Source organism: Siphateles boraxobius, unplaced genomic scaffold (assembly GCF_051911475.1).
Source record: "Siphateles boraxobius isolate OS27281-9 unplaced genomic scaffold, OSU_SipBor_1 41, whole genome shotgun sequence".
Lineage (NCBI taxonomy): Eukaryota > Metazoa > Chordata > Actinopteri > Cypriniformes > Leuciscidae > Siphateles > Siphateles boraxobius.
This window is the reverse complement of record NW_027509042.1, coordinates 132,501-146,222: the sequence shown is the minus strand read 5'-3', so window position 1 is coordinate 146,222 and position 13,722 is coordinate 132,501. Positions and strand designations below refer to the sequence as shown.

Sequence of the window (13,722 nt, the reverse complement as noted above, 5' to 3'; positions counted from 1 at the left end):
AAATATTGCAATGATTTCATTATGCTACTCTCCATTTCCATTAATCAGATTAAAAACAATTATTTGCATTATCACTTAAAAATGCAGCTAAAAAGTACAATAAAACAAATTCATTTCTAGTACATGAGGGGATGATAACGTGATTTAGTTTGTTGCTGAAGTGTGTCTTTAAGGGTTATTGTGTGTTGTTCCTCTCAGTGCCTGATAAGCAGTTCTGTCGGTCCATGGAGAATCTGAACTGTAGCCGAGTCCCAGTGAGAGGACATTTCCCATCATTCCCTGCTTCCTCGCCCGCGGGTCACCTGACGGTCCCGGGTGTGTGTACGGGTCCCATCTCCCGCAGCCAGAGCTCCAGCAACCTCCCCCGGAACCCCTACCAGGACACACACACACACACACACTCTCTCAGCAGCCCGAGCAGATCCTACAGCCAGTGGGACATGAGCACCGCCACACGCAGACACACACAGGGACACGTACAGGTAACAGACACACACACACACACACTGCCTCTATCCCTAAACCTACCAATCACACACACACAAACACACACACACACACACACACACTGCCCCTATCCCTAAACCTATCCATCACACACACACACACACACACACACACACACACACACACACACACACACACACACACACACACACTGCCCCTATCCCTAAACCTACCCGTCACAGGAGACATTCTGCATTTTTACATTTTTAATAAAACACTGCTTAGTATGTTTTTAAAGCCATTTGAAATATGAGGACTCAGGAAATGTCCTAATTTTTCACGTTCAAGTTGTAATACCAGTGTAATACCCATGTCATTATACACATTTGTGTCCTCACAAATCACAAAAACAAACACACACACACACAGATACACACTCACATGTATACACACAGGGACACGTACAGGTAACAGATACACACACACACACACACACACACACACACACACACACAGAGATACACACTCACACACAGACACACACAGGGACACGTACAGGTAACAGAAACAAACACACACACACACACACACACACAGATACACACTCACATGCATATACACAGGGACACGTATAGGTAACAGACACACACACACACACACACACAGATACACACTCACATGCATACACACAGGGACACGTACAGGTAACATACACACACACACACACCTACATACACACACACACACACACACACACACAGAGAGATACACACTCACACACAGGGACACGTACAGGTAACAGACACGCACACAGATACACATACACACACAGATACAGATACACACTCACATGCAGACACACACAGGGACACGTACAGATAACAGACACACACACACCCACACACACACAGAGATACACACACACACACACACACAGAGATACACACTCAAATGAAGACACACAGAGGGACACACAGGGTCACGCACAAGTAACAGACACACACACACACACACACAGGTAACAGACACATGCAGACACACACACGCAGACACACACAGGGATGCGTACAGGTAATAGACAGTCACTAACACACACACACATACATACTCACTCATACACACACTCACACACTTACTCACCCACACACATACACAATGAGATACACACTCACTCATACACACTCACTCATACACACACTCACACTTACTGTCTCTCACACACACACACAAACACACACACACAAACACACACAAAAACACACACACACACACACACACACACACACACACACACACACACACACACACACACACACACACACACACACACAGGTAACAGCTGACCAGGACAATCAATGCTTACATGCATAATCTGCCGCTTATAATCTTTCATTATTAACCTAATTAGTTCTTGCGCTTTATTTTTTTCTCAGAGTGTTTCACTGTATATTTATGGTTTCCTCTTGTCTTTAAGCTCAATAATCAGGGATTACAGTCACATTCAGGTCACAAGATCATTTCTCGTCAAACACACTAATGCATGTATGACACACACACACACATTATAGACTCCTACAATAGTTACAATAGTTTTACATGCATCCAGTGAAAATATATCTCATAATCTCCACTGCAGCATCAGCTGTTTTCTCTCAAGCCGCCTTTCCACTGCACACGACAAACGACAGCCGTCGGACCCGAAGTCATTAATTTCCAGTGTGAGTCGTACGGGAGCTGCGGGGAGTTCCGATCATATGCGTATGCGGAAAATTCGGATCCGATTTGAGCTTTGGATCTGTTGAAATATCTGAACTTCCTCGGCTAGACCGTATGCGACCGGTCAAACGGATGTGATGCATTATACTCAAAACTATGAGCGCGAGGCTAGAATTACCAATATTTTAACTCTTTAATGTTATTCTGTAAACGCTATTTCTGTAAAATGTCGGTTATTAATAATTATGGAAGAAATTTTTTTTTATAATTATTGAATCAATATTAATATTGATTAGCTCTATAAAATCTACTATGTTTTTATTTTAGATGTATTGAGGGTCGTTTGTTCTGTGTGGATATATTCATGCATGCATTACATTAATTAAAATAATTCATTTTACCATTGTGAATAGCCGAGTAACGTTTGTTTCACGACCAATTTCAAAGTTCCGTGCGACTGACACTAGGGGGCGAAATGCGACAATCGTACGCGAATGTCGTGTGCAGTGGAAAGGCGGCTTCAGTGTCTGAAATGCTTCGGTCGAAGATTCAGTCTCTCTAAGCCCCGCCTCTCTGAGAGCTGCTCTGCTCTGATTGGTCAGAAAACAAAAACTCATTATCATATCTGAATCTCAGCTCTTGACACACAGTAATACGAACAGTAACGATGGCGTGGGTTTTACCGTATCAATCTCAGAAAACGGCGTATTCTCGACACGAACAAAACTCTTCCAGTCTCAGATACACTACAGTGTTTGAGGGCGGAGCTAAGAGACGCTGCTCAGCCAATCAAGACCAGAGGCTGGCATTATGCAAATGAGTTACATTACTTTGTAGGTTTAAACAATTTGTTCAGAATTGACCCTTCGCTAAGCCAAGCCGGAAAACCGCCATTGGCCAATCGTGTCTTAGCAACCGTAACTAGGCGCGGGAGGTCTGGCAAGCTTTCGAGCGAGGGGAAACATGCCGAAGCTTTGTGCGTACGGATTGTGCAAATCTGATACCCGGTATCCTAAAAGTTTGGACGGGGGAGTGGAATTTTTTTCCTTCCCGAAAATCTAAAAGCCAAGATGAGAAATGATGTGCGTGGATCAGCAGTGTGTGAGACCACATTCACAACTACATGTCCACAGGATTAACAAAAACACCGATTGCTTGGAAGTTGGAAATAATGACGGTTCTTTGTTCATAATGCACATGTTTTAACGTAAAATAAGACGATTAAAGACAAGAGAGAGGCTCACTGACATACTTTAAAATATATTTCAGCATTTTGTTAATTGACGGCCTACTAACAGTTACCCCTGACTGAGTAACTTTAAACCAATCCGATCGCGGCTCTCCCGGTGTTAGTGTTATTCCACAAGATTTATGGATAAGCTGTTTTATTTATAATTATTAGATTATTTTCACATTTCACTTACCCTGCTGTGCTTGAACATCGCTGTTCCTCAATGTTTGTGTTTCCCATGTGAATGGTCAGCGTACGAGGCGCGGCTGCTGCGACTATAGGCTTTAGCTTCAATTCTTATGAAATTATTCTCTAATCGGTTGCATATTATGTCGTGGATATATCCCTCGAATGCACACTGCAGTCCCTTTTGTCTTGCTCTCTCAGATATTTCACATGTTCGCCAAAAATTACTAATTATCTCATTGGGAATGTCTGACACTGGTGCATACACACTGTAATAGACGTGCTAGACGCGAAAGCTTGACAGGCGTAGCAACAGTAACTAAGGAGGGCGGGGCTTAGCGAAGGGTCAATTGGTTCTTTTAACTTTGTCTTGGACTTTGAGCTTTGAAAGTTTTTACATGAAAAGTACTTCAAGTATCAGCTTTGTCTCAGATTTTTCTCCCAAAAGTCCTATAAAATGAGTCTATAGTGTCTTAAAATGAATGTGGAGCTGCTCAAATCATTTGATCATTTTATATTTAGACTTCTGAATATTACGGTCAATCATTTAGTATTTCTATCGTAAAACAGTTTACCACATACATCTCGCCTCATGAAGCATTTGGACACTGAAAGATTGGCACAAACACACTTTATAACCTAAACATCTGACAGAAAGTAGTTTATCTGGTATGAAATTGATAAGAGTGTCTGTCTCTTTAAATCTCATGCACCAGTTAGTTTAACTCTATTGATTCTCACTGCCGTCTGTTGTGCATATGCTTGTGTTTCCAGGGTGTGACTTACTCTCAAACACTCGTTCACACCCAAACACACACACACACACACACACACACACACTCAGCGAGAGCAAACGTGCCCTCGTGGATAAAGTTCAAGGCTTCATTTTAACCACCAGCTGTTTCCTGCAGCACGAAATTAACATTCGAGCCTCAAACAACCAACCTCACTTTCACCGATGCTATAACTAAAATATTTAATTTACAGGCCTAAATTTAAGATTAATGCATTTGAATTGCATATAAAATACCCTGTTTTGGTTATATACTTGTTACATAAACTGCTAATGCATATATGTTAGTAGTACTGTACATAAATGAAACGGCTCAGATTTCTGCACTCAAAAAACTCATAGCATAAGTAATCTATAAGTTTACTATTTGCATCGCATTAAATAATCATATTTTCAAAATGCATTAGAATAAGCATTAATGTTCTTTGCGAAAACCACATTTATTCAGTTAAAAACAAGTATGAACGTGGTAAAAATAAATATGACTAGTTCTGAAACAAGCAATATTCAAAGTTAAAAAGATTGAAACAAATTGGATTTATTGATGATAAATATATTAACCTGGTTATTGTGTATTTAAAACACATTAAGTTTATTAGTACTGTTAGATAAATCTGACTAGTGTGAATTTGAAGTGGATCAAAACCTTTCATCAAAGTTATACATGAATTTAAACAATACCCGTTCTTGTCTTAGGAACAACTTTGATTAACTTGATCCACTTCAAATGTTGATTACTGTATATATGCTCCACATTAAGTTTATTAGTTTATTTTAAGTCCCCCTGTGGTGAAAATCCAGCTTTTAATGTTGTTTATGTGTCTATGTGGTGTTTTTAATATGCTTTAAAACAAGCCATGTGTAAATTCATAAGTCGAGACAGCATTGCTGAGTATTTTCTCCTTAAAACTGCAGTGAACCAAAGACAGTCTCAAAAACGCCCGTTTTCTACCGTCACAAACATTTTATCACTTAAAACTCATATTTGATCACCAAAATTACATATTTACGTTTATTCCTTAAAAAAAAATTCTTCATGCCTTAAAATATCTTGAATGTAACTCAACACCCTTGCCTCATTTAGTATTCGCGGTTCTATGAATATGCAAATAAGCCCCGCCTCCACTCACTCAGAGATCCACTCGTTGACGATCACACGTTGATCTGATTGGTTACAATGTAGTTTGTGACGTCAGAAACACCAGCGATTTCAAACCGTGTTTTTGAGACTGTCTTCGGTTCACTGCAGTTTTAAGGAGAAAATACTCAGCAATGCTGTCGACTTATGAATTTACACATGATTTCTGTTAAAGCATATTAAAAACACCACATAGACATATAAACAACACTTGATTTTAGTATCTTTCTGAGTGCAGCATGTTTTATTGAGTATAAAGATGCTGTTTTGTTCTTATACACCGTCCTTCAGGAGTCAAGCGTGTCTGATATCAGAGAGAGAGACTCCTGCTGTTCATCTACGGCATGTCTCTCGCCCCGCACACGCCGCGTGGCCATATGGCATCATAGAGAAGAGTTATATAATCCAAATCGACACGGTTCTCACCTCAGAAAACATCCCTCCATATGCAGCATCTCCACTGGAGATTTACAGCACATAAACAAACCGTAATCCATCAGTCAAAGCTTTTAAGTGCACTCAAACCTCGTCTGGACTAAAGTGCATGAATGACATCAGCAAACCTTTTACATTTAGCCCTGATTTATTGTTCGTGGCTTCTAATGGTTTATGTTCCTTCTCTGTATTGTTCATATAGTCGTGTGTGTCTGTGTTTTAGGCCACTTCCTCTTGACGGTTGTGGCTTCAAGCTGTTTTCTTACTTAGTGAAGTCTACGTCTATAACCACAGTAACACACACACACGACTCTATTGTATCCCATCATGCACCTCCGTACACTTTTAACTGGGATAATCTTGCAATGGCACTAATTAGTCTCACATACACACATTAAACACACACACATTAGAAATCATGGTTGCATTCGCCTAAAAGATCAGCAATAATTAGTTTTTGAACAGATTTCAAAACATGTGATTAAGGTTTAACTTCCTCTGTGAACTTTATTTCATGCATTGTTGTGTTAATAATTGAAATAAAGCTGAAATACAGTATTAGATGAAAACTTCAACTTGTTTGTTACTTAAGTACTAAAGATTTTAAAAGTAAAACTGAAATACGAAACCTGAAACTTTTAACTATTAAAAACCGTTGTTGGTCATTTAAAAACAAACAAAAATAAATTAAAATATTAAATAAACGAATGAAAATTAGAAATTAGAAAAGTGTAAATAAATATGTTTTATTAAAATGATCAAAACTAAAAAACATTACTTTACTTACTTTTAATTTTAATTGAAAAGCTGAAATAAAATAAAAATTAGCAATTGGAAAACAGAAATATTTTATAAGTAAACTCAAATTGAAATAAACTTATATATATATATTATATATATAACTAAAAAGGACATAAGTACATCAAATTATTAAAACTAAAATGAAAACTGAGAATATAAAAATAAAATCTAACTCAAAATATTAATAAATATTATAATGACATAAATAAAACTGAAATAACACTAGTTAAAAGGTAATTCATAGCGCAACACAAGTGCTGCATTTTCCATGCAATATGTGCCATATTTCTTTGTAATCCCTCTAATGTCTCCTATCCTCAGCTTTCATCATCGGCCTACATTTCCCAGAGTTCTCTGTCGGAGGCGGGGAGCAGGCAGTGGGCGGAGCCTCCGAAGCCGTCGCCGGGGCAACGGCCCCTCCAGTCGCTGCAGCTCTGGGATCAGTACCGAGACCCCGGGACCGGACGCTGTTATTACATCAACACCGTAACGAAGGAGCGCTCGTGGAAACCTCCCCGCCGAGCCCGTGTGAGCGACGGCAACCATAACTTATAATCACTGACGAGCTGCTCATTACTAATAATCACTGACGAGCTGCACATAACTAATAATCACTGACGAGCTGCACATAACTAATAATCACTGACGAGCTGCTCATAACTTATAATCACTGACGAGCTGCTCATTACTTATAATCACTGACGAGCTGCACATAACTTATAATCACTGACGAGCTGCACATCACTAATAATCACTGACGAGCTGCACATAACTAATAATCACTGACGAGCTGCACATCACTAATAATCACTGACGAGCTGCTCATTACTAATAATCACTGACGAGCTGCACATCACTAATAATCACTGACGAGCTGCTCATAACTTATAATCACTGACGAGCTGCACATCACTAATAATCACTGACGAGCTGCACATAACTAATAATCACTGACGAGCTGCTCATAACTAATAATCACTGACGAGCTGCACATAACTAATAATCACTGACGAGCTGCTCATAACTTATAATCACTGACGAGCTGCACATCACTAATAATCACTGACGAGCTGCTCATAACTAATAATCACTGACGAGCTGCACATCACTAATAATCACTGACGAGCTGCTCATTACTAATAATCACTGACGAGCTGCACATCACTAATAATCACTGACGAGCTGCTCATAACTTATAATCACTGACGAGCTGCACATCACTAATAATCACTGACGAGCTGCTCATTACTAATAATCACTGACGAGCTGCACATAACTAATAATCACTGACGAGCTGCTCATAACTTATAATCACTGACGAGCTGCACATCACTAATAATCACTGACGAGCTGCTCATAACTTATAATCACTGACGAGCTGCACATCACTAATAATCACTGACGAGCTGCTCATTACTAATAATCACTGACGAGCTGCACATAACTAATAATCACTGACGAGCTGCTCATAACTTATAATCACTGACGAGCTGCACATCACTAATAATCACTGACGAGCTGCTCATAACTAATAATCACTGACGAGCTGCACATCACTAATAATCACTGACGAGCTGCTCATTACTAATAATCACTGACGAGCTGCACATCACTAATAATCACTGACGAGCTGCTCATAACTTATAATCACTGACGAGCTGCACATCACTAATAATCACTGACGAGCTGCTCATAACTAATAATCACTGACGAGCTGCACATAACTAATAATCACTGACGAGCTGCTCATAACTTATAATCACTGACGAGCTGCACATCACTAATAATCACTGACGAGCTGCACATCACTAATAATCACTGACGAGCTGCACATAACTTATAATCACTGACGAGCTGCACATCACTAATGATCACTGACGAGCTGCACATAACTAATAATCACTGACGAGCTGCTCATTACTAATAATCACTGACGAGCTGCTCATTACTAATAATCACTGACGAGCTGCTCATAACTAATAATCACTGACGAGCTGCTCATTACTAATAATCACTGACGAGCTGCTCATAACTAATAATCACTGACGCGCTGGTCATTACTAATAATCACTGACGAGCTGCTCATCACTAATAATCACTGACGAGCTGCTCATAACTAATAATCACTGACGAGCTGCTCATTACTAATAATCACTGACGAGCTGCTCATAACTAATAATCACTGACGCGCTGCTCATTACTAATAATCACTGACGAGCTGCTCATTACTAATAATCACTGACGAGCTGCTCATCACTAATAATCACTGACGAGCTGCGCATAACTTATAATCACTGACGAGCTGCGCATCACTAATAATCACTGACGCGCTGGTCATTACTAATAATCACTGACGCGCTGGTCATTACTAATAATCACTGACGCGCTGCTCATTACTAATAATCACTGACGCGCTGCTCATTACTAATAATCACTGACGCGCTGCTCATTACTAATAATCACTGACGCGCTGCTCATTACTAATAATCACTGACGAGCTGCTCATTACTAATAATCACTGACGAGCTGCTCATTACTTATAATCAATGACGAGCTGCACATCACAAATATTCACTGACGAGCTGCACATAACTTAATCACTGACGAGCTGCTCATTACTAATAATCACTGACGAGCTGCTCATTACTAATAATCACTGACGCGCTGCTCATAACTAATAATCACTGACGAGCTGCTCATTACTTATAATCAATGACGAGCTGCACATCACTAATATTCACTGACGAGCTGCACATAACTTATAATCACTGACGAGCTGCTCATTACTAATAATCACTGACGAGCTGCTCATTACTTATAATCACTGACGAGCTGCTCATTACTTATAATCACTGACGAGCTGCTCATAACTAATAATCACTGACGAGCTGCACATCACTAATAATCACTGACGAGCTGCTCATAACTAATAATCACTGACGAGCTGCTCATAACTAATAATCACTGACGAGCTGCTCATAACTAATAATCACTGACGAGCTGCTCATAACTAATAATCACTGACGAGCTGCTCATAACTAATAATCACTGACGAGCTGCTCATTACTAATATTCACTGACGAGCTGCACATAACTTATAATCACTGACGAGCTGCTCATTACTTATAATCACTGACGAGCTGCACATCACTAATAATCACTGACGAGCTGCACATAACTAATAATCACTGACGAGCTGCTCATAACTAATAATCACTGACGAGCTGCTCATAACTAATAATCACTGACGAGCTGCTCATAACTAATAATCACTGACGAGCTGCACATCACTAATAATCACTGACGAGCTGCGCATAACTAATAATCACTGACGAGCTGCACATTACTAATAATCACTGACGAGCTGCTCATTACTAATAATCACTGACGAGCTGCTCATTACTAATAATCACTGACGAGCTGCTCATAACTAATAATCACTGACGAGCTGCTCATTACTAATAATCACTGACGAGCTGCTCATAACTAATAATCACTGACGAGCTGCTCATAACTAATAATCACTGACGAGCTGCGCATAACTAATAATCACTGACGAGCTGCTCATCACTAATAATCACTGACGAGCTGCTCATCACTAATAATCACTGACGAGCTGCTCATAACTAATAATCACTGACGAGCTGCTCATAACTAATAATCACTGACGCGCTGGTCATTACTAATAATCACTGACGAGCTGCTCATAACTAATAATCACTGACGAGCTGCTCATAACTAATAATCACTGACGAGCTGCGCATAACTAATAATCACTGACGAGCTGCTCATCACTAATAATCACTGACGAGCTGCTCATAACTAATAATCACTGACGAGCTGCTCATAACTAATAATCACTGACGAGCTGCTCATAACTAATAATCACTGACGAGCTGCGCATAACTAATAATCACTGACGAGCTGCTCATCACTAATAATCACTGACGAGCTGCGCATAACTAATAATCACTGACGAGCTGCTCATAACTAATAATCACTGACGAGCTGCGCATAACTAATAATCACTGACGAGCTGCTCATCACTAATAATCACTGACGAGCTGCGCATAACTAATAATCACTGACGAGCTGCGCATAACTTATAATCACTGACGAGCTGCGCATCACTAATAATCACTGACGCGCTGCTCATTACTAATAATCACTGACGAGCTGCTCATAACTAATAATCACTGACGAGCTGCTCATAACTAATAATCACTGACGAGCTGCGCATAACTAATAATCACTGACGAGCTGCTCATCACTAATAATCACTGACGAGCTGCGCATAACTAATAATCACTGACGAGCTGCGCATAACTTATAATCACTGACGAGCTGCGCATCACTAATAATCACTGACGCGCTGCTCATTACTAATAATCACTGACGAGCTGCTCATCACTAATAATCACTGACGAGCTGCGCATAACTTATAATCACTGACGAGCTGCGCATCACTAATAATCACTGACGCGCTGCTCATTACTAATAATCACTGACGAGCTGCTCATCACTAATAATCACTGACGAGCTGCTCATCACTAATAATCACTGACGAGCTGCGCATAACTTATAATCACTGACGAGCTGCGCATCACTAATAATCACTGACGCGCTGCTCATTACTAATAATCACTGACGAGCTGCTCATCACTAATAATCACTGACGAGCTGCGCTTAACTTATAATCACTGACGAGCTGCGCATCACTAATAATCACTGACGCGCTGCTCATTACTAATAATCACTGACGCGCTGCTCATAACTAATAATCACTGACGAGCTGCTCATTACTAATAATCACTGACGAGCTGCACATCACTAATAATCACTGACGAGCTGCTCATTACTAATAATCACTGACGAGCTGCTCATAACTAATAATCACTGACGAGCTGCTCATAACTTATAATCACTGACGAGCTGCACATCACTAATAATCACTGACGAGCTGCTCATTACTAATAATCACTGACGAGCTGCTCATAACTAATAATCACTGACGAGCTGCTCATAACTAATAATCACTGACGAGCTGCGCATAACTAATAATCACTGACGAGCTGCTCATTACTAATAATCACTGACGAGCTGCTCATTACTAATAATCACTGACGCGCTGCTCATTACTAATAATCACTGACGAGCTGCTCATCACTAATAATCACTGACGAGCTGCGCATAACTTATAATCACTGACGAGCTGCGCATCACTAATAATCACTGACGAGCTGCTCATTACTAATAATCACTGACGAGCTGCACATCAATAATAATCACTGACGAGCTGCTCATAACTAATAATCACTGACGAGCTGCTCATTACTTATAATCACTGACGAGCTGCTCATTACTTATAATTACTGACGAGCTGCTCATAACTAATAATCACTGACGAGCTGCTCATAACTAATAATCACTGACGAGCTGCGCATAACTAATAATCACTGACGAGCTGCTCATTACTAATAATCACTGACGAGCTGCTCATTACTAATAATCACTGACGAGCTGCTCATAACTAATAATCACTGACGAGCTGCTCATTACTAATAATCACTGACGAGCTGCTCATAACTAATAATCACTGACGAGCTGCTCATTAATAATAATCACTGACGAGCTGTTCATTACTAATAATCACTGACGAGCTGCTCATTACTAATAATCACTGACGAGCTGCTCATAACTATTAATCACTGACGAGCTGCTCATTACTAATAATCAGTGACGAGCTGCGCATAACTAATAATCACTGACGAGCTGCGCATAACTAATAATTACAGCATTTGCGATTTCATAATTCGCGATAAGCCAAATCGGTTTAAGAGCGATTTCATGTAAATTGCGATTAATCGTGCAGCTCTAGCTCCGCGCTTTGTAAAAAATCCTTCCCCCGTGGGTCAAAATGACCCGAAGCCCTAAAATTATACTTCATTTTTTTTTTCCAGAAAGCTTATTTTTTATTTCATTTGATTTTTTTTTCTATTTTTTATGCATTTTTTCTATTGATTATTTTTAGGGATGCACCGATACCGATACCAGTATCGGTATCGGGCCCGATACCAAGCTCATGTACTTGTACTCGTACTCGTAAAAATACCCCGATACCAAAGACCGATACCTCACGTATATCCTTAGCTTATATTTCTTAATTCTTATGAACACTCTTCCTGCAGTTATAGTGTTGCTAGATTTAATAGTACACTCTAATATTTCACTTTACACTTTCGGCTGTGATTACATTGTTACTCAGTGTTATGTTAAACATTTGTTCTGTGATTTCTTTGGCACCTTATGACAAATTTGATTGTCTTGTTGTCTGTGATTTCTTTAGCACTTTGACAACTTTGTGACAGGCAGGTAAAAATTACATTCATTATGTCCTTGGTTTTGCCCTTTGGAGGTTATTGGACACTGTGAAATTTGGGCTTTGAAAATTTGTGATAAGCACAATAAGAATTATTTATTTTTTAAAGTTTATTTAAGTTGTTGAAAATAAAGATGCTGATTTGTTCATTAGTCTCATTGTGTTGTTCTTAGAAAATTGCCACATAAAACGAGAACCCCCCCAGTACAACAGGCATCGGTATCGGTATCGGCGAGTACCAGGAAAAAAATATCGGTACTCGTACTCGACCCTTAAAAAGTGGTATCGGTGCATCCCTAATTATTTTGTTATTTTATTTATTTTATTTACCTTTAAATTACTAGATTTAATCAATAAATAATAAATAAATAGTAATATAAGCACATTCCTCACATTCTTATCAATAAATAATAAATAAATAATCATTTAAGCACATTCCTCACATTCTTTCTACTTGAATTCATAAAAACTCACAATTTCATGCCTAAATTGTTTAATTCAGCTCAAAATATCTTACATTTTGTCTTTGCCGACCTCTTGTGGAAAAATAATAATATAACATGATATTTCATGACTCTAGATTCTAGACTCTTCCG

At 39.3% G+C, this 13,722-nt stretch overlaps 1 protein-coding gene across 6 annotated transcripts in view; it reads left to right on the top strand.

Annotated features, from left to right (window-relative positions):
• Positions 1-13,722, top strand: part of LOC143706079 (rho GTPase-activating protein 15-like) — a 79,380-nt gene that overhangs the window by 26,480 nt on the left and 39,178 nt on the right. For 4 of the 6 annotated variants that reach the window (XM_077197629.1, XM_077197628.1, XM_077197627.1 and 1 more), the window contains exons 3-4: positions 199-482; positions 7,069-7,275. In XM_077197629.1, coding sequence (XP_077053744.1) covers positions 199-482; positions 7,069-7,275 — 491 coding nt within the window. The remainder of the gene's footprint in view (positions 1-198; positions 483-7,068; positions 7,276-13,722) is intronic. The other 2 variants (XM_077197632.1, XM_077197631.1) reach the window with 1 other exon arrangement.